General features: G+C 38.3%; 1 protein-coding gene across 1 annotated transcript; it reads left to right on the forward strand.

Moving 5' to 3' along the window:
- Nucleotides 1–215: 215 nt before the first annotated feature.
- Nucleotides 216–18742, forward strand: GOLGA5 (golgin A5). The gene is made up of 13 exons (XM_064460610.1): nt 216–388; nt 1202–1817; nt 4633–4854; nt 5898–6117; nt 6696–6819; nt 7636–7839; nt 9013–9183; nt 9840–9968; nt 11825–11923; nt 13576–13801; nt 15058–15163; nt 16386–16449; nt 18082–18742. The coding sequence occupies exons 2-13, from the start codon at nt 1253–1255 to the stop codon at nt 18160–18162; spliced, it is 2211 nt and encodes a 736-aa protein (XP_064316680.1). The 5' UTR covers nt 216–388; nt 1202–1252; the 3' UTR covers nt 18163–18742.
- The last annotated feature ends 2344 nt before the right edge of the window (nt 18743–21086 follow it).

Genomic DNA, 21086 nt, shown 5'->3' on the forward strand with positions numbered 1-21086 from the left:
ATCACGCTCGGCTGGGTGCAACAGCCACGGCGCAGCCCCGGGCACTGTGGGGCCGGAGCTCCTCCTGCCATCACTCGGCAGAAACGCAGGACGCGGACGGGCCGGTACCGGGAGGGAGGGGCGGGGCATCGCTCCACTACCCCGCTCCCGGGGCTGCCCCGCCCGCCGGGGGGGCGGGGCCTGTCGCGCACCACCGCCTCACGTACCGCACCGCTCCTCCTGCGCTTGCGCGCCGCCTCCCGGAAGCCGGCCACGTCTGCCGGAAGATGGGGCTGCGCTGGCGGGCCCGGCCCGGCGCTTCGCAGTGACCGTTGCCGCTCGGCCCCCCTTCCCCTCCTGCCCCGCCACGACTCTCCTCGGGCCGGGGGGTCTCCCGCGCTGGGAGGAGGTGAGGCCGGGCTGTGCTGAGGCCTCCGCCGCTCCTGAGGGCCGGCGGGTGGGGCCGGGCCGGGCCGGGCTGGGGGGTGGGGGCGGGGACAGGCGGCCGGTCTAAGAGTGGGCGGGGAGGGGGGTCAGCGGCTGGCCTGCACATTATCGCCCTCCCGCCCGGCCTCGCCTCCCTCTGCGCTTCCCCCTTCCCACTGTGGGTGCGCTCGGCCGAGGAACCCTCCACAAGCCTGCCCTGGGCTGAAGGAGCCCTTCCCGGGAGCTGGGATGGAGGCACGCGTCGCCTGTGTAGTCTCGCAGGTCTTGGTGCGAGTGAAGGCATGCAGCTGTCTCCCCTGTTGGTGTCACAGAAGGGACACTTGCTGGGGAGGAGTTCCTCTCTCTGGCCCAGATTAGGAATCTGCAGACCAAGCATCTGCAGACCAAGCATCTAAGGCTTTGTTGTTATCTGTGCCTGTAGCAAACATCTGACCACTTCTTTTCCAACTGAGTTTGGTTTTGTCAGGTGCGAGTAGACTTTATTTTCTGTTAGTGTTGCAGGTTAACTAGCAGGCTGGAGGCTCTGTAGTGGGTGCTGATACCAGGAACAGATATGGTGGTCTGATAGCTAAGCCTTGATTTTGTCTGTTTTCCTCAGAAGTGGATTTTTTTTATTTCCATCAGTTACCAAAACAGCGAAATACCAAGCAAGTAGGAGAAAAGTATTAAAATAATTACAGCACTAATAGGTTAACACAGCAGTTGTTTAGGTAACCCATACATCTTGCCTTATCAACACCAGTCTGACTTCTAATTGTTTTCTTGTCTTTTTCAGCATATGATCCTGAAATTTTAATTTTATAGAGTTTATCAACAGACATCCATCATGTCTTGGCTTGCTGATCTCGCTGGAAAGGCAGAGGATCTACTCAACAGGGTTGATCAAGGAGCTGCATCGGCTCTGAGCAAAAAAGACACAACAAGTAGCGCAGTTTATGATAATAAGAATTTTGATTCTGCCAATGAGTATTCTGAATTGCGCCAGCATACTGGAGAACTGAAATATCAGGCATCATCCAAAGCAGCCTACATCTCCTCAGCAGCTGGTAATATTAAACATCAAAAGGCCACAATTCTAGCAGGAACAGCAAATGTTAAACCAGCACGTAGGACAACTTCAGAGGTTGCTTCTCCAGTAGAAAACGTTTCCACACCCAAAGCTGCCTCACATTTTGTGAGAAGAAAAAAGTCGGAACCTGATGATGAGTTGTTATTTGATTTTCTCAACAGTTCAGAGAAAGAGCCTAATGGAAGGATGGACTCTGTAAAAGAGAAGAGCAAGGCACCTGTTCTTCAAAATCACTCTCGGACTTCAAGCATTAGTTCTGTGTCTACCAGTACACAGAGTGCAAAAACTACTGAAGATAATTCCATCAGGAGCCAAAGCAATGGTAGTTAAATAGTATTGAACCTAGAGATATTTAAAACCCAAGTATGTCTAGGGTAAGGCTAGGTAATGAATTTACTGTCACTTCATGAAACATTTGGTGGTGGTGGTAGTAGTATTTCAAATATGTGGAGTACAGCAGGGTCTTTAACATTTTTTCATCACTGTGATAATCTTAGATACCATGCTAATTTGACAAACTGCGTAATTAACACCTAAATCTTTTGTATTCTCAATCTATCTCATTGCTACTGCTTACCTTGACCTCCCTGAGCTATGACATAACCTTGAATCAGCCCCCTTAGAAGCAGAGGCGCTGCTGCATTTGTTTGATCACTCAGGGGCCCTTACCTGTTGTTGCTGTGTAGGAGTGTGAGTCACTTTCACTGGCTGTTGCCCAGTGCGCCATGTGAGGTTTCCTCTGTTCTGCCATGGAAGACGGGTAAGCTGTCAAACTTGCTTGTCCTGAGAGTGGGAAGTTGGATGTGGATAGGCTGGTGTAGAGCTACAGGCACAAGAGAGCTAGATAGATGAAGCCTTCAGGTTTGCCAGGAGTAGTTCATTACTGCAGTCTAAATCCAGATGCCTCAAAGAGCCTCCAGGCCAGGCAGTCAAAAGCTGGGGCTTTTCTCAAGTCAATGCAAAGAAGAACGTGACTGGGAAGTGTCACAGAAGCTTGTGTTCTCTATCAGACTATCCAATCTGTACTCAATCCTTGCTGTTGCTGTACTACTTTGCTGTTGTTTATTCTATAAAATTGAAGCAAATGGTTATATTATTTCTTAATAATGTAGTTATACTTCATTATTTGTTCAGTACTTAGGGTGTGTAAAGCATTGTAAATGCCAGTTTTTACTTACTACATTAAGGACACTGAAAAGTTTTAGATGTAAAAAGGGATCATTTCCAAAGATGTGAATATCTTTGTATTTCTGTGTCTGTAACTTTTCAATAAGGTTTACTACTACTAATCATAATTAAAATATGTTAGACCTGGCTATATGGCCTTGCTCATTGGTGCTTAAGGAAGATACTTGTTTTGCTTAGTATGGCCTGTTAAACTTTCTTCTGAGGATTTTTGACTAGAGTTTGCATTGCGGGCTGCCAAATGAAGCAGCACACAATTATAACATAGAGTTTGAGCATGCTGCTTTCAAAGTTGACTGTATAGATATATCTGTGTCATTTAAATGTTCTGTATAGCATATGTTGAAGTAGCTTATGATACATTAGCTATAGACACAAAAAACATATACTTTGTGCATTGGTATGGATATAATCTAATGTGCTATAAATGGCTAATTTCTTGCTTCATTAGCTTCATTAATCTGCTGAGTTTTCCAGACAAAGGAATGAGGTTAAATTGTCTGATAATTTGGAAACGGTGTAAATGAATCAAAAGGAAGGAAATTACACTACTTAGAACTGCTTGAATAGGAAATGGGTTTGAGAAAATGTGGAAGAAATCTTGCTGTCACTGCTGCTGCTGGTCGGTGTGGTGGTGTTCAGAATTATAGTCTGCCCCAGCTCCATGGCTCTGGGTGATAGGGGGTGTTGCAATGGTAACAAGGAAGGTGGAGTAGGCTGGCTGGTGATCACAAAGTGAAGTAAATAGCACTGCGACAGCTAAACTGCAGTCTTACATAGAATTAGTTGCTGTCTGTCCCCCTGGGTTTTCAGCAGTTACTTGTTTGGGACATACTAAATTCAGAATTAATTTTTTTTTTGATCGCTTGCTTGTTTGCTCATTGTGTACCATGTTGTTTTATCTTAACACTGCTGTAAAGCTTCCAACTATCTGCATGCTGGAATCAAGGCTGTTACAATGGCTGTATCAATTTCACAGGATTAATCCAGCACCCTCTGTGTGGGTTTGTGCATGATGGGGAAAGGCTGTTGGTTCCTCCTTCCCTGTGAGGGACTGTTGTTCAGAATACTGCCAGGAGCTCCTTTACTGTTCTCACTGAGCTTCTAAGATTCAAAAAAACCAAACCAAAAATCTGTCTTTTGATTTCCATGATCTAGAGAACTATAGTTTGTATTGGCAGAAAGCTTTTAACAGTTTGGCAGAGTATATCTACCTTCTGTTTTTTTCATTAGAGAAAGGAGAGATCATGGTTCTGCTTCAAATCGCTGCAACTTGATTTCTCCTAGTAAAAGTGCTTTTGAAAATATATTTTGAGAGAATTATTAATACAGAATTACCAGTTAAATGATGTTTTGACTGAAATTATTCTTAAAATGCTTTTTTACATAAAGATAATTCAAACATGTAGCTATGTGGCTGAGTTACATATTTAGGTTTGATATCAAAATGACTAAGTATAGTCATTGGGACAGATTTTATAAATATAAAATTTACATCCTCAAAACCAACATCTTAATGGAGTATCAGAATGAGCTTATACTAAAAATTCCCCTAGTTAGTTGCTACGTGTATTTAATCTCTTCTGTTACTCTCTCAGCTTTGGAAGACATCTCTGGGCAGCATAGTAATAGAAAATATTAATGTTTTGAATTCTTAAATTTGACATTAATGTAATAAGAAATTTTGTAACTTCCATGTCTTGTCTTGCAGGATTAACAAAAACACTGCATGATGCATGTAAACTGTAAAATAGTCCTATTTTGTGCAAGTCCCTTGGGAGAAGCAGCTCCATGTTCCATTTCAATATAAACTATTTTGGTTTTATTGTTGTTGTTATTGTTATTATTTTATATTATGCATTTAACCACTGGTGCAGAACATGGAATTGCTGTTTATGTCAAGGCAACTTACAGATACATGTGTTAGTTCTAACTTGCATCTCTCTGTACAGAAACTCCAGACAGTTCAGATTCTGGACTGGGGGCACAAGGGGACAGCGTGAAGGATTCATCACTAAGTGCAGTAACTAATCCTAGCCTTTCAGCTAATGATGATTTGAAATCACATGAGCTATCCAATCTTCGCCTGGAGAATCAGCTGCTGCGGAATGAAGTTCAGTCTTTAAATCAAGAAATGGCTTCGTTAATTCAGAGGTCCAAAGAAACACAAGAAGGTACTGTGGTTTGGAAACTCAACCATAACATATTACTAAAATGCTAGTGAACTAGAAAACAACGCTGTTTCTGTGTTAGTGTTTCATATTTATAATAAAATCTTTCTCCTTAAATTTGCATGTATGACTTACCAAGCACAATTATTCTTGGTTTCAGAATAATGAGTTAGCAGAAACTAAAAGGCTTGTTCAACCACAAAGATAACACAAATGCTGATTAAAATGGTGCAGCCGAGTTAGTTCCAAAATGTATATCTTATTAAAACAGTGTTAGTAATTGTTATCAGTATTAAAATAATTTTCCTGCATTTTAATTGCTATTGCAAAGTACTTATTTTAAAATTAGTAACTTCCTTTAAATACTTCAAAATCTGACTATCTGGCTGTAGGCTATAATCTCTGATGCCTAGAAACTGACAGTAAAAATATAAAATGTAGTATTTTTGTATGTCTTTGCTAGCTTTTCAAAACCAGGTGAAATGACAAATATAAAAAATGTGAATATGGATTAAACATGTAAATGATAAAACCTTTAGCAAACTCCTGCTGTTAGGCATACAACAGAAGGACCGAATTTTTTTCAAAGTAACTGTGCGAGTCAGAGAATTTGCATTTCTCTTGAAGTTTAATATGTGATGTTTGATTAAAAACAGAAGCTGCTGTAAGTATTGAGGGATTATTTCAACACTGGTGTATTTTTCTACTTTTTTTTAGGTTGAGCTTATTGTCACATTGAGTTGAACTAGGTGCTTTATGCAGAGATTTCCAAAGGCTTGCTTGCACAGGGGTATTCGACAGTAGGCCGTTGCCAGGGGTGGGGCAGGTAAAATTTATCATCTACAGTGTGACACAGAAAGAAATGCCTATTTTGAGATGACTTGCAAAATTTTATGGGCTGTGCTCTGACAGCCAGTATGGCACTTGTTACTTCTTGGTTGTATTTAATTTCTTTCTTCAAAAAATGTGATGTGTGCATCCTGATCATTTACAAGGCCTGGCCATACCTACTTTTATAAACTTCAAAGAGACTTCTTGTTTTGTAGAATTGAACAAATCCCGGGAAAGGGTCGAGAAGTGGAATGTTGACCATTCAAAGAGTGACAGGATGGTTAGAGAACTTCGAGCTCGAGTTGATGATCTGACAGAAGCTGTTGGTGCCAAGGATTCACAGTTAGCTGTGCTGAAAGTACGGTTGCAAGAAGCTGATCAGCTCTTAAGTGCTCGGACAGAAGCTTTGGAAGCATTGCAGAGTGAAAAATCACGGTACTTCATAATTTTATACTTCATAATTCTGCAAACAGTAATAAGTTTGAAAATGCAAGGCAGATAATTTAGTCTCTTTAAGAATAAAAATGTATAAACTAATGGGGAAAGGGATCATATCAAGATATGAAATATGAGGGCTAAAGTCTGCCCCGAGTCCGCTATAACATAGCTGCCAGTGGGAGTAGGGCAAATGAGCATTAAATAGGGGTAGTTGTCACCTAATTATTGAAATCCATTTTGTATGAAGTATTTATGGTTGTGTCAGAGGCCTGAAGCTGAAGATAGCAAGAAAAATGTTTTTGTCTTGAAAAATACACTTGCTTATCAACAAAAATGAAGACTTTTCTGACTTATCTCAGTGCTGGGATACGAATTGGCATTGGATACTGTAGAATATAGGACAGGGAGGAGATGCATGAGTCATTAACTCCAGGTCTCACACCTGTAGCCAGCCATATACAATAATTTCCTGGGTAAATTTTCAAAGCTGGTCTGAAAACCAGGTAGTTGTATTTCTACCTGAAAATCACACTAGATTTCTTCTTCTTCAATTAATATGTTTACTGCTCTTTCAGGATAATACAAGACCACAGTGAAGGGAGCAGTTTGCAAAATCAAGCCCTTCAAACTCTTCAGGAGAGGCTGCGTGATGCAGACTCCGCACTCAAGCGAGAGCAAGAAAGTTACAAACAAATGCAGGTTAGACATGAAGAGTAAGGAAGGGTTTCACACTCTACTTTTGAGATCAGATCTGTGAGATTCAAACTGCTCTCTCTTGCCCTTAACTTCAGTTCCTGTTCAGGGTACTAAGTGCTTGGAGGGATGTGCTGTCTGCTGCACTAAGTATCCTTGTGATGCTAGTTTACTTTTTATGCTATTTTGAAAGCTTTGTGATGGAAAAGTTTTTGAGGATTAATGCTGATGAGTTTTACTGTTTTTTTTCATGCTAACTTCAATGTTAAAATGTGCTTTAAAACTAAATCAGTAATCAGTTCAATTTTCCATGCTATGTTGTTACACAACAAATTGTTACACAATTTTAACATATAATCTTAAGAGTATTAATATGGATGATTACTTCTGTGGGAAAGATGTGAGTACATCATTGCTAGAAACTGCTTTCCACACTTAGCTTGGCCTTTGTTATGTATAATAGTATCTTTGAAAATCTTTATCAGAGCATCTGGTTTTTTAAAGTACATCAAAATATGGCAGACTGCATTCGATAATATTTCTTGAGGGGAAAGCTTGCTTTTTGTTTACCAGATAAACATAAATGATAGGAGGATTGTTATTCCCTCGCTTTGTCTGGTGAGGGAAAGAAATGCATATTTTTACTGATATTATTTAGCACTTGCTTAAGCAAGCAGGGCTTCTTTCCTCATCTTTAAGTTGGAGGTGATAGATATGATGTGGTGTATCATGTGTAGTTGCTTTTAAACTTTCTTTTTTCCTTTCTAGGTTAGAGTTGAGACTGTGTTTAAACGCAAAGTATTGTTTCTTTGTTGCTAATAGAATGAGTTCGCGACTCGTCTAAGTAAAATGGAAGCAGAACGTCAGAACTTGGCAGAAGGGATAACTGTAGCAGAAAGAAAGTATTTAGATGAGAAGAGGCGAGCTGATGAGCTTCAGCAGCAAGTCAAAGTAACTAAAAACCACCTAGAATCTGCAAAACAGGAACTGACAGACTATAAGCAGAAAGCTACTCGCATACTCCAAGTAAGCATTCCTGTAAAGAAATCAAGTTTGATTTGTACACTTAACTTTTTTAAGGTGTTGTGCTTCAAATAATCTGATTTGTGGGGTTTTTTTTGTGTGGCCTGTAATATATTTTGGGGTGTATCTATAATAATACATACACAGAACAGCTACCAGTCTGCATTTTCTAAATTTCAGTTTACAGATTGAGTTAAGAAATTGGAATGTAAGTTCAGGTCCTGCGCTTAAAGAAAAATCCAAGTGAACCATTGCACTTACTGTGCGATACCTGTCAGCGTGCTCCGCATCCAAGAGTCCAGTCATAGGCAGACAGATGAATAGATGCAATCTACAATTTGTTCCACACCCAGTATTCTGGAGTCAAGAATATTGCTCTGTTCAGCTTGAGGCTAAAGCACATCATATAATGGATACTATGTGTAAACCAAAGAAAATATTTTTATATATTCTGAAAGGTTGCACATGATCAGCATTATATAAACAATGGTAAAATCAGGTCTTTCGTGCAGAGTTCTATGCTACTTCAGTTGTCAAAGATACCAAATCCAAACGTGGTCAATTTTAGTCTTGTTTATAAGTTAGCAAAAGTTGAAGATAAAGGGGTCTGTTTAGAATAATTAATTTAGTCTGATATCCAAGGACAGGTTTTAAATCATCTTGATAAATACAAAATGCATGAGATCAGAAGTCAATGTCAAGCTAACGTTAGGTTAACTCTGAATAAAATGGTTCATCCTTTTTCCCAGAATAGTTACTGGTATATTTGTCTCTTATTTGGCTTTGTTGACAGGAGGAAGGATGGACTGAAAGGGGGTCAGTTTTGTCTTTAGTCTTTGTTAGTTAGTCTCTTTCTTTGCTCTTATGGGAGCTGGAAAGCCAAAATTGTTATCCATGGCATGTTTAACATTACAGGCACTTCTAAAGAAAATAGCTGTACTCTTCCTCAGTTAGCACAGGCTCATGGCATACAGGAAGTCAGAAAAGTTATCAGTAAGGGGAGGCATTTTCATTCCAAAATACGTAGGGTCATTATTAACTTGTCTAAAAGATCAGATAAAGCAGTTCTTTTACTGTATGTTTACATTTGAATTCTAGAGCAAAGTAATTTTGGCATATTTTAGTTGAACACTTGTTAAATACTGCAATAAATAATACTTCGATTTATTGTTTCAGTCAAAAGAAAAGTTGATAAACAGCTTAAAAGAAGGCTCTGGTATTGAAGGCCTGGATAGCAACACTGCAAGCACAATGGAATTAGAAGAACTGAGACATGAGCGAGACTCTCAGAGAGAAGAAATACAAAAACTAATGGGGCAAATACAACAGATGAGAACAGAGCTGCAGGTAGCTATGGTTATGTACACATGTATTTGTAATTAACCATTCACAAAGGACAGTTTTCTTGTATACTTTAGGGCTGTTGCTTCTAGTGTTTATTTGACCTAGTATTAAAATAAGCCAACTTTTGCTCAAGCTGAGGCAAGTGCTTATTGATACCCAATTTCTTCCCGTGTTCTCTCTCACCACTTCAGGTCATGTGGGAGGAATACTATAGATACCACTTCTCTCTTCCCTCACTACTGTGTGCTCCTATGAGGGAAGCATTCCTTTCCAAACAAGCATGGTGATTTCTGAGAGATCACCTGTATCCTTCTGCAAGGGCTACTAATCCTTGAAGCAGCTGTAATCCAAGTCGTCTGCTGGCAGAATTGACTCAAGCCAGCCGTCGCATGCAAGACTAGTTTACACAGTTTTAGCCTTTAGATAGTAGAATGGAAGAAGTGGAAGCTTTTCATTTTCACAGAATGCATTTATTTTATTACGATTTTAGTAAAAATACTCTGTATAAAATGGCTAAATGTCATTTATTCAATACACCCTCACCTTCATTTTTCTTTGAAGCAATATTACAGATACAACTTTTTTTTTTGCTGTTAACTATGACAGGTTGCAACATTGCTTGAATATCAGTGAAATGGTAACATTTCTGTTCATTTCAGGATATGGAGACTCAGCAGGTAAGTGAAGCTGAGTCAGTGAGAGAGCAGCTTCAAGACCTACAAGAGCAAATAGCAGCACATAAAATGGCCAAGCAAGAGGCAGAAGCTGAACTAGAGCGGCAAAAACAGGTAAGGAATTCTTGAAAGTGGATTGGTCTTATTTTAGGCCCCATGTGATGTCATCTGTAAAGCATTTGGCTTAATATGAGAGTAACTTATACAGTATTTAGTTTGTTTTTTGTCTAGTATTCCCAAGATATCACCAAAACCTAATGAATATCACTAGGCCAAGTGAAGTGCAACCAGTACCAAGCAATGGACAGGGCTTTCTGGATACTCCTGATAAACAGAGATCTCACTGATACATTAAAGAATAAACATGACCCTAGGAAGTGCACAAAATTAATCATAATCTTAAATTTTATTCAGCAGGGGAACAGTCAAACAATAAGAGCTCAATTGCTCAATTACTACATAAGATGTACCTAGTAAGCCTATGTTGTTGTAGTATGAATTCATAGGGGTTTTTTAAACCACTTATTACTCAATTCTGAATCTAAATGTTGTTACTTCCAAACTGCTCTGTAAGACAAGTTGCTGATAGAATTGTATTAATTTTGTCAGATTATGTCATCTTTACAAGCAAACTTCCCCTTGATTTAAGCAGTTTTGTGCTAAAAAGAGGGAGAAATAGGAAAACTCATATTTCATGTGAACAAACTTATTATTCAGTAGAAATCAGACAAATGCTTTGTACCCTATTAAAAAATTTCTCTGTAAGAAAAAGCTCGTGTAAAGAGAATTAACAATGAGGAAAGCAGGAGAGTACACTGTATCTGCTAGGAACAATTTATCTTATAGGATTATCTGTCCTTCCAGAAATTGCATTTTAATGAGATGCTAGCAGCTTGAACTAATTAAAAGGCAGAAGTCGAGGTCTGCTCTTGATGGATAGCTGATGTTTATTATCTCAAAGCAGATGGTAGATGGTATTTTGTTACTCCTGCCCTTCTGAGGGGTACACTTTAAATCAATACTACATATAGAAAAAGTGAGGTGAATTTTTTTTTAAAAGGCACTATCGGTTATTACAGAAACTGAAGTATTCCTTTTGATGAGAAATTTACATGTGCTTTTAAAGTAATAGTGTGTGTTAATACAACAGACTAGTTGTATTAAGTATCTGGGCATTATTTTAATTATTGCCATAAGGTTTCTGAGACTGAAGACGGGAAATAAGTAAAGGAGTTATTTCTTGTACATCTGATGGTTTCAAGGGAGAATAGGATTATCTGTTTTCTGTAGCAATTGACAGCTGAAGAGATACAGTGATTAGAAGACTGTCTTAATTTAAAAGATAATCACAGCAGATCTTTAAGTCGAAGTTAAAATAGCCACTAAATAATGGGAGTAACAAAATCTAGGGCTAGATTTGATGTTCAGTAAGTTGTCCCTTACTAATATTCCTTCCCCTTTAACATCTGTTATGTTAATTTATCCTAAACTTTAAAGATCTGTGTCATACAAAATTATAGATAGATATGCCAAGGGTTTTTAAACAACTTTCTTGGATTGCTGGGTTTATTTTAGGAGTACAGATTCCCCCTTAAAGTATTTCCTAATTGTTTAAGTTACAATATTGATGTTGTTTCAAGATAGCAATATAATAAACAGTGAGAGTATAAGGAAGATAAATCATGCTCCCAATGAAATTGTGTGACTCGTAGTAAACTAGTCTGGTTTAATATTTATATTAGGTCAGTCTCTACAAAAGAATTTAAGTCTTATAGGTTGTCTTCATACTCAGCTGTCTTCCCTCCCAGCCCCCATCCTAGCCAGACACTTAACTAAGCTTAAATTCTAGTTTATATCTGATCACAGTGTATTGCCTTCTTGTGTTCTGCTGTGAAACTCTAGATAAGAGAATGTCTTTCAAAATACATATGTATAAAATCTTTTATTTGTGATTGTGATACATTCTATAGGAACTCCATTATGCTGAAGAAGAATTGTATCGAACAAAGAGTACTTTGCAAAGCAGAATAAAAGACAGAGAGGAAGAAATTCAGAAGCTCAGAAATCAGGTACTGTGTGCAGATAGAAAATAACTTTATCACCCTCAGTTATGAGAACAGTGATGAGAGCTACTAATTCAATAAAACTGTACAAAAGAAGCATAAATTTTCTCTTCTAATGAGTTACAGTGTACTTGTTTTCAATACAGAGTAGAGTTTTAAGTGGAGAGGGTACAAGAAGTGAACCATGAAGTAGTAAATAACCTAATTTATAATTGCATGTGCTTTTGTCTTCAGGGGAGAAAGAAAAAAAAAATCAATCTGTGTCCCACCTAGACCTGATGGGGTGTTGCTGGATCCACATTCTTTTTGAAAACTAGGAAAAGTCATTGGTGCTTGGTTAGGTCATCATGATTTCTGCAAAGATCCTTTTAAGTGGGCGTAAGAACATAAGTAATGTCCTACAGACTCAGTGATCCATCTAGCCCACTGTTCTATCCTGGACAGTGGCAATGGGGCCAGCATACGAGCCTGGCCGCTTTCTTCACTCCCTCGTACCTGCTCAGCATCGGCAGTTGAATTAGGGACTTTAGTGTTTAAGTCCCTATTAAGTCCCACCAGTATGTTTGTGGACCTATTTTCCTTGAATCAATCTAATCCCTTTTGGAACCTTCTGATACTTGTCAGCCCCCACAGCCTCCTTGGGCAGCATGAAGGCATAGGCCTCGTTTTGTGTAAATTTTTGTAGCTTAATGAAAAGTAGTCTATATGTAGAGAAATTGATAGTCTAGAGTCAACTATGGTCAGCTGTACAGTGACAGTGTCATCAGATTTGGAAACTCTTGTGTTGTGATACAAATTTCTTTAGTCTGTTGATGGATGATTTTTCTGGTAATATTGGCTTCAGGACTACCTGCACCTGCCCTGGTGCATTGTATCTAATTTGTATTTTCAATATCTCACTGCCTCTGGTTCCTGCTGATTCTGTTTTTTCATCACTGAAGCTACGTCTTTGTGGTATACGATGCTACAAGTGGCTGAGGTCCAAGGCTGTAGCGAATAGACAAGCTATTGCACATATGGCTAATCTGGAGATTCCCATTTACTTTAAACATTTTCTGCAAATTAAATGACATGATCCATGTCTTGATTTGCTGTCCTTGCAGTTTCTATTTGATAGTACAATCATGTTTTCTGCCTCAGTGCTCCTCAATTCTTCTGCAACGTATCCTGCATTTTCACCATTTTCATTCAAGCTTTCCTGTAGAATGGCATCAGATTCTTCCAGTTTGTACTGAGTTTTTCCTTCCTCACTTGAAAACATTTTACGTACTCGTTTTGTGAAGTTGCAAGTATAATAGCCAGACTGGATTATCTTGCTATTGTCTTGCCTACCATTTAAACAGCTCTGAGACATAGCACTGATTTTTGTGATCATACTTATGATTATACAGAAATGTTCATATGATTAGAGGTGGAAAACATAGGAATACGTTTTTACATAGAGTTTCTTTTTCCATGTAAAATCTTGTTTTAGCAATTGTCAAAATTAAGTTTCTTCTTTATTGTTCTCTTTAGTGATCATTTTGAAAGGGTTATCCCATAAAAATGAGGTACAGTAACTTGGTTCTTGGAGGACTTGGATTTTTTAGTGTTTTGTAATAGGTCAGTTGGTCAGACTTTGAACTTATTCTGATTTTTGTCTTTGCTTTGTTTTTCAGCTCACAAACAAGGCTCTAAGTAGTAGTAGTCAGACAGAATTAGAAAACCGTCTTCATCAGCTGACAGAAACACTAATTCAGAAGCAAACCATGTTAGAGAGCCTGAGCACAGAGAAAAACTCACTTGTCTATCAACTGGAACGACTTGAGCAACAGCTGAAGGCTATCCAAGGCACTAGTACTAATGGACCTTCCATTAATATGGCAGGCATGGATGGTGCTGAAGGTAAATAAGGAAATACAATACTTAAAACTCTGTCCTTCCTGCAGTTTGGGCTTTTATATTTTTTAATGCCTTTCCCTGAAAGTCTGAGTTCATAAGGAAAAAAACAAATGCTGAAAATACGCAGCTTGTGCCAGAGACCTTGTCAATAGCAGCCAGCATAGTAAAAAGTAGTTAAGTAGATGCTCCTTTTTGTGTGTAAAGGACTTTAAGTAAACTTAATAAAGCCAATTTCATCTTTAATTCTCAATACTATGGCACTATTGGAACAATCATATTTACAAATCCTGTCACAGGTGCAAATGAATCTGTATTTTAGTGTTTAAACTGAATGTCAGAAGCAGGATGTAAGCCTTCCTTTCTAAAAAGGGTTTGGTAGGTGAGCAAGAACGGGATACTTCCTTTTGAGAGTTGATCAGAGTTCTGGCTGAAATCAATTTCCTCCTTGCTTTCTGTTTTTCTTGAAAAGCAGCTTAAAATATGGTGCTTCTGCTGAGGTTGGTTTGCGTGTACTATGTAGCGATCATTCTGTATCTCTAGGAGAACCTTAGCAGTTGATCCATGGTTTTGAGATGTTACTTTTCAGAGTCAAAGTTTGTAATTTTGTACATATGGTAAGTAACTTTAAAAGCAATGGACAATTACTAAGAGGTGTAAAATGACAATCTGGACTTTTGTTTCTCTGCTTATGAAAGACTTTTAAAGAAATAAGGCAGGAGAACATGCAAATTTTAAATACATTGTATTTTGGCTTGTTTTTTAAGTAACTTCATTAAGCTTAGGTGTAGTTGCACAAAGGTAATATCTGAGAATCTTTTTTTTTTAAAAAAAGTTGATGCATAGTGAAAATGTAAATAAAGTAGAAATTTTTGGAAAATAGAAGTTAGTGTCAGAAATGGTATTGAAGTTTTACTGTATGAGAATTAAAAGCAAATGGAGAGACTGTGACAGTATCAAACCCATCATTTTACACACCTAATAGAATTCTTATTACATGATAAATTGAATATCAAGATGTCCATCTAGCGAACTAAAACAAAATCGAAGAAACATTAGACTGGCTTGTAAGTTTATCAAGAATCCTGCCCTCAAAACACATTCCTCTGCCGCCAGCAAAATGGCACTAACAAATCAGATTATTCACTATTTTTATATTATTTTATGTACCTTTGTTACTTGCTATGGATTTGTTTTACTTAAACAACAACCTAGCTGCTTTTAGACTAATGAGATTTTTTGCTTTTTCTCCCTTCAAATAGGTGCTCGTATGCGTAATGTTCCTGTCCTGTTCGGTGACGTGGATACTAGCATGGCAGGAATGTATGGGAGAGTTCGCAAAGCTGCCAGTAGCATAGATCAGTTTAGGTAAGGGAATACATCTTGTAATTGGTGGAATCCTTTTACAGTTTTCAAGTGGCACACCTTCTGTTTTGAATTGCTTCTCTGTAAAAAGCTCACTTGTGCTTTCCTATGATATTAATATCCTTGGGCTTTTGCAAATTCTAGTAAATTATTTAAACAAGGCTCTTGTAGATGTTGAAACAAGAGAATCACTAAACTATGTACAAAAAACCCTATGTTTTTCATTTCCATCTTTGACCTCTTTTACTTTCAGAGGCTTTGACTGTATCTGTGATAAACACTAAGTGTATTTGTGGGGGAGCATCATATGTATTATTTTACTCCTGTTTAGGTGTCCTGATGAAGACAAGATTCTGGTTCTGACCCAGGGCAGCTGTTTACCTTGAAAGATAGTCTGTTTGAGGAATTAGTAAACAAAAATCATTCTGGATCCAGCAAAAGACTTGCTTTGATTCCTTTTCTGAGCAGTTAGATTAATTGTCAATATTCACAATAAAGGCCTGCTCCGAAACTTGAATCAAATACCAATAGAAAACAAAATCAGGAAATACTTCTTAATGCTTTAAAAGCAAGATACCTCGATAGAAAAATCCTTTATGCTTCCATGGTACTTTAATTTCCTTGTGACGAATATCAGGATTTCAGTGATTGGGAGCTGTTATATGTGATGTTTTAATACTAAACTTCATTTGGCAGTATCATACTTGCTTCAGTACGTGCATGGGGTTTTTTTAACAGATGTCACTGAGCACACATCTAATGCAGCATGCTTTGTAGCACTGTAGCAGTAAACTTGGCAAACCTGTCTCTTTTTCATCTGATCAAACATAAGCATGGCAGTGATCTATCATTTTGTTCAAAGAAATCCAGGGTTTTAGTTGCTTAAATTTTTTGAAAGATTCATGACGGCTCTCGAGAACAAAATTTGACATATATCTAGCATATTTGTGAGTTTTAAAATACCTGTACAAGTTTTGAGTCTTAGCTCTTTCACAAACTCTGACCCTAGCATATAACAGAGAAACTTAGAATATGTTTTATGGTCTGAATTCTGAATTTTCTCACTCCATCTGATGTCTTGAATACATGAAGTAAAACTCAAGTCAGAAACAAAGCCATGTGTGTCACATCAGCTGATGTTTATGAGTTTGTGGCGACTGGAATGAGAGGAGCAGGATTTTATTGCTTAGTGCTAACTTGAATGTTTTGTTTTTCTGTTGTGTAGCATTCGGCTGGGAATCTTTCTAAGGCGGTACCCCATAGCAAGAGTCTTTGTAATCATTTACATGGTGAGTAAACTTTCTTTAGAGAGTAAGGAGTTTAGTGCAAGATTTCTATAGCCAGTTGATATAATACTTCTTAAATTGCAAGATGTTTGATGTTCAAAAGGCTATATAATTAACTTCAACAACTCAGTGTATTTTTTTGTAAAGCAGACTAAATAGTACTTACATAACAGTGTTTTGGAGTCACGTTGCTTGGCAGTTTTCAGTTTTTCCTAGCAATCTTAAAGACATTTACGTAACTACCATTTAAAAGTCTGTAAAAGTAGAGTTTTAGTACTGAAATACAGACTCATAGTGACCTGTTGCCACAGTTAACCTACCACACCTGTGTGCACTGCATTTAGGAAAATTACATCTGTTGCAGCTTTTTTAATATTTGGTGTTTCACCTTTTGTTCAGTGACTAATAATCACACTTCTCTAGTAGCTGCAAAAGCAGCAGGAAAAGTTTTTCTTGCTAGACTTAAATAGTAAAAAGTTGCTCATCCATACCAGGTGAGATTGTCAGACTTGGAACTGATAAAAATTAAATTCCTCTGTTTTCCACTGGAGGGCAGAAGTCTGTCAGTTTGTGTGAGCTCTGGTAAGGTCGGTGTGCAGTCTATCCTGCTTGGAAATACTCCACTAGTTGAGCCTTTGAGTCTTTGAAATGAAAAAAAAATGGTGCTTGAGAAGGCATAATGGTTCTTCTGAACAGAGTTTCTGAGAACAGCTGTCGCTATTTTGGGATATAAAGCAGACAGACACACATGAATAAAGGAAACGACAGCTTCCCCCTCCAATTGCTTCTCCCAGCCTGTTAGGTACTGGAAGGAACAGGACTGTTTAATTCCTAATGTCTCTCTTCCTGTTCGTGGCTTAGACTTATCAATAAAATGCTTTGTACCAGAGCACTGAAGACTGCTACCACCTAAGCTGCTGTCTGAAGTGAAACTCAATGATGGTTGCAGAGGAGCTATGTGCTGGGCAGTCAGGGGCAGTTACCATTTTTCAGCTTGAACCTTAATTATGACAATTATAACTTGATTTGTTGTTTTAAAGGAAATATGGTTTAGGTACTCTGTCAGTTATCTCCCTCATTGCACCCCCAGCAGCTTCTATTCTAATTGGATAGTTTCAGCCAAATTTGAATAAGAATTAGCATTCCTTAAATGTTAATAAAAATGCCTCAGATCAGTGCCTGTGGTAAGGAAAGCACAACTCAGCTGTTTTACACGGTTTAGTATGGTATCAGCGAATTGGCACAGGCGTGGTGGCTTACCAGTCACTGTAGGCGGATCACATAAGGTACTTGCTGGGGGCTGGATGTCAGAGAGAACAGCTGCAGTTACTGGGGATTGGAGGGAAACTAAGCCAGAGGACATAAATCTGTAGGAAACCAGGCTGCTTTAGTTTTGCTGTTTGTGTAAAATCTTTAGTTTTCTGCAAATGGCTTCTTCAGAATCTGACTCTACATTTCATCATGCAAATAAGAATTCTTTTTTTAGGAGTATCTGAATAATATGAAAAATATTTAATCAAAACTTTTCTACAAAACTAGGTTTTATTAGCTCTCACTGAGAGCTCTCATACTTACTGCTGCTGTGAACGATGATTGTCAGTGCTGATAAGTTAGTTCTTTCTTTTCTTTTCCCAGGCATTGCTTCACCTCTGGGTCATGATTGTTCTACTTACCTACACCCCAGAAATGCATCATGACAGTCCCAGTGGCAGATAGACTGAGACAAGACCACATGCTGTGCTAATGTAATTTGGACTGCCAGGGTCTTTAGAATAATCAGTCCTCCAGTATCAGCAAACTTTTCCTCGTGGTTTTTAGGAAGAATGAAAACCATCAAGCCTGTTTTATCACTACTTTTCAAATACGTGTATAATACTATGTAGCTTTTTCAGTTTACCTAAAGGAGTGTCACTTTCCTACAGAAATACAGCTATTAAGTTAAGCTATGGCTGGCCTTTACGTTTTACGTAGACCTTCTGTTGGTTAGTGTAAAAGATAAGGGTGGCACCTACTTAGAAATGCAAGGATTTCTGAAATTACAGACATATATGATACAAGCTCTTTTAGATCATACTGGATGTGGGCTATGGTCAGGTAATAAACTGTACTTAGCAATTGAAATAAACTTTATTCTTTCTGGTTTCTTTCAGTCTGCTTTTGCACTTCTGTTTTTAACTTTGTAAATTGTAGGCTTTTCCTTAACATGTTAAACTGAAAAAAGGACAATGGATTGGTGCAATATCTCTCTGTAAATAAGTTTAAAAATAAAATATTATGCATTCTTCTTAGCTTTGTACTTCTAGTGCAACAGATGTATCTTCTCTACCAGCTGAATAGTGGCACTGCCTATTTAAAGGCTTGTATTTTAGCTTTATCAGAGAAGGAGATGGTTTTGAGAAAGAAGGTTCAAACTCTTTAGAAATAATGGTGTTTCTCTTTGCACTTGAAATTTATACATTTTAACTGCATTTTCTTATACCTGTCTCATTACTACGTGACTTAATCAGATCTTATACTTGGGTACTTAAAGCTATTTATCTACAAAATCTATCAAAACATCAAAGATTTCTTGTTTCTAAACACCAAATAAACTAATAAACAAACCTCATCAAATATTTATTGTAAACACCATAATACCAAATGAAACCTGCTGTAACAGTTCTGTCGTTAGACCGTGGCATTCTATAATTATGAATTCTCAATACACAATAATACAAGGTCACCTTCTTTCCCTAAGAAATGTCTTGTTTTCTTGTGTGGCGCTCAAAGCTGCGTAATGAAAAGATGACTACAAGCAATTTGTCACTCCTGGTCTTAAGAATACAGTTCAGTTTTCATGTGACTTGAACACAGTAGGCATCAGTCTGGCGCATGAAGCCTGTCACGCTGACTCCTATGGAAATGTTGCAGTAGGCAAGTGACTGTATCACTGCTCTGGCTCAGATCTTGCAGAGAAAACTGAAATGTTTTGATGAACTAAGTAATAAAAGACAGCATTTACTGTAAACTGTGTCCCTGCCCTGTCACATTTGCTGCACTTTGCCGAATTCCTGTTGCCTGTTTTAAGTTCTGATACTAAAGCCACTTCTGAACCCTCGGGAGAGCTGATTGCTATCGGAGGAGATCAGGTAAGGTCCTTTGTACAATCTTTTTGCTTACACATGTATTTTTTTCATTTAAAACCTCCAAACCACTGAATCTTTGGATACGCCAGTATGCTGTGACAATCTGGGGGGAACATTCTTAGTGGTATAAACCCCTTCCAGCTTTGCGGACATCACACTGATGGCACATCTATTCTTGCTTCCTTTCTCCCTATGGATTTTTCCTTCCTTTTTGAGTTTTATTTTTTTTCTTAGAGGTCACGTTTTGGAATCCACAGATACTTTTTGGGGTTTTTCTTTGTTTGTTTGTGTGGGGTTTGGTTTTGGTTTTCTTTTTTCATAACTTACTACGCCACTGCAGTAGTTCTAGAACCCTTTTTCATAGATTAGTATTCTTTTCTTCAGTTCTTCCAGATTTTATGCTAGTAATTTTACAGAGGTAAGCACTGAAAGATTCCTGCTGACTTCTGGCTTTGAATTAGGCTCTTGCATTCCAGTATCAGTTTGGGCTTAGCTAGTGTTGACCCCTCTCATGTCAGGGCACTGGAGTAACATCAGCTTTGCATTCTTGACCTCTGTGTGTTGCTGTTGCTGATGTTTCTATTTTTATTCCTTGTCCATGAAATGATGTATAACATACTTCTCTTGTTGCAATTTCAGTTCACGTCTTTACCATCTATTAATTTTCCCTCTTTTTTTTTTTAATACTTGTAAAAGAAGGGCATAGCTGTTTGAGTACCTGATTATATTCTGATTTTAAAAAGGTGCGATATTAACCACCAAACTGTGAATCAGTGTGTTTTCACTGAGTAAAAAGCCTGGAAGGAGGCAGCTTATAGTTGCAATTACTTGCCAGAGAAAGGGCTGTTCAGTGTGGAGAGTATCATGGGCTGAGGAAATAAATGCTACTGTGACACTAAATGGTATACTAAAGTTTACGTAAACACCTTCAAAGCTCTCGAAAGCATAGAAGGGTATGAAAATCCTTTATTATAGTGTTAAACTCTTTCAGAACTACACAAGAAATACAAAGAACTGCTCCTTAAAGCTTTTGTTTAAACACACTGGAGTTTTGCATCCATAATTCATTTTAATAAGCTGCACATGATGCAGTGCAAGAACACACAAGAGCATGTGATGGAGTCTATCTGAATATAAATGTCAAATTTTGAGTTGAACAGTAAGATATACCTCCTGCCTCAGATTAGTAGTGTTGGGCTCCGACATCATCTGTAGAGATTTGCGAAGTGTGCCACAGCCGCAGGTCAAAGGTGACATAAGGACACCATTTCACCAAGCAGCTCCTAATGGTGTCAGGAGGTGGCTTTACTGAACAGATGGCTTTGGAGCGAACAAGAAGCTTCCGTTAGCATATATCTTAAGTGGCAGGAGGATATTCCAAGCCCCGAGTCTGTTCTTGAGGGACTGTCATACCACTGGACAGCTAAACTACCCTGACTTCAGAGACCAGCATAGCAATTTAGGGTTTTCAAAAACATTTTACCAACATTGAGCCTATCTTTCCACACTCTGTAG

The sequence above is a fragment of the Phalacrocorax carbo genome, chromosome 9, assembly GCF_963921805.1.
Source record: "Phalacrocorax carbo chromosome 9, bPhaCar2.1, whole genome shotgun sequence".
Taxonomy (NCBI): domain Eukaryota; kingdom Metazoa; phylum Chordata; class Aves; order Suliformes; family Phalacrocoracidae; genus Phalacrocorax; species Phalacrocorax carbo.

Bases quoted from the DNA above. Each gene is read 5' to 3' on its own strand.
- GOLGA5 (XM_064460610.1), top strand. From the start codon at position 1,253: ATGTCTTGGCTTGCTGATCTCGCTGGAAAGGCAGAGGATCTACTCAAC. The intron at 7,840-9,012 runs GTAAGCATTCCT...TTATTGTTTCAG, and splicing joins AAGCTACTCGCATACTCCAA to TCAAAAGAAAAGTTGATAAA. The intron at 16,450-18,081 runs GTGAGTAAACTT...TTCTTTTCCCAG, and splicing joins TCTTTGTAATCATTTACATG to GCATTGCTTCACCTCTGGGT.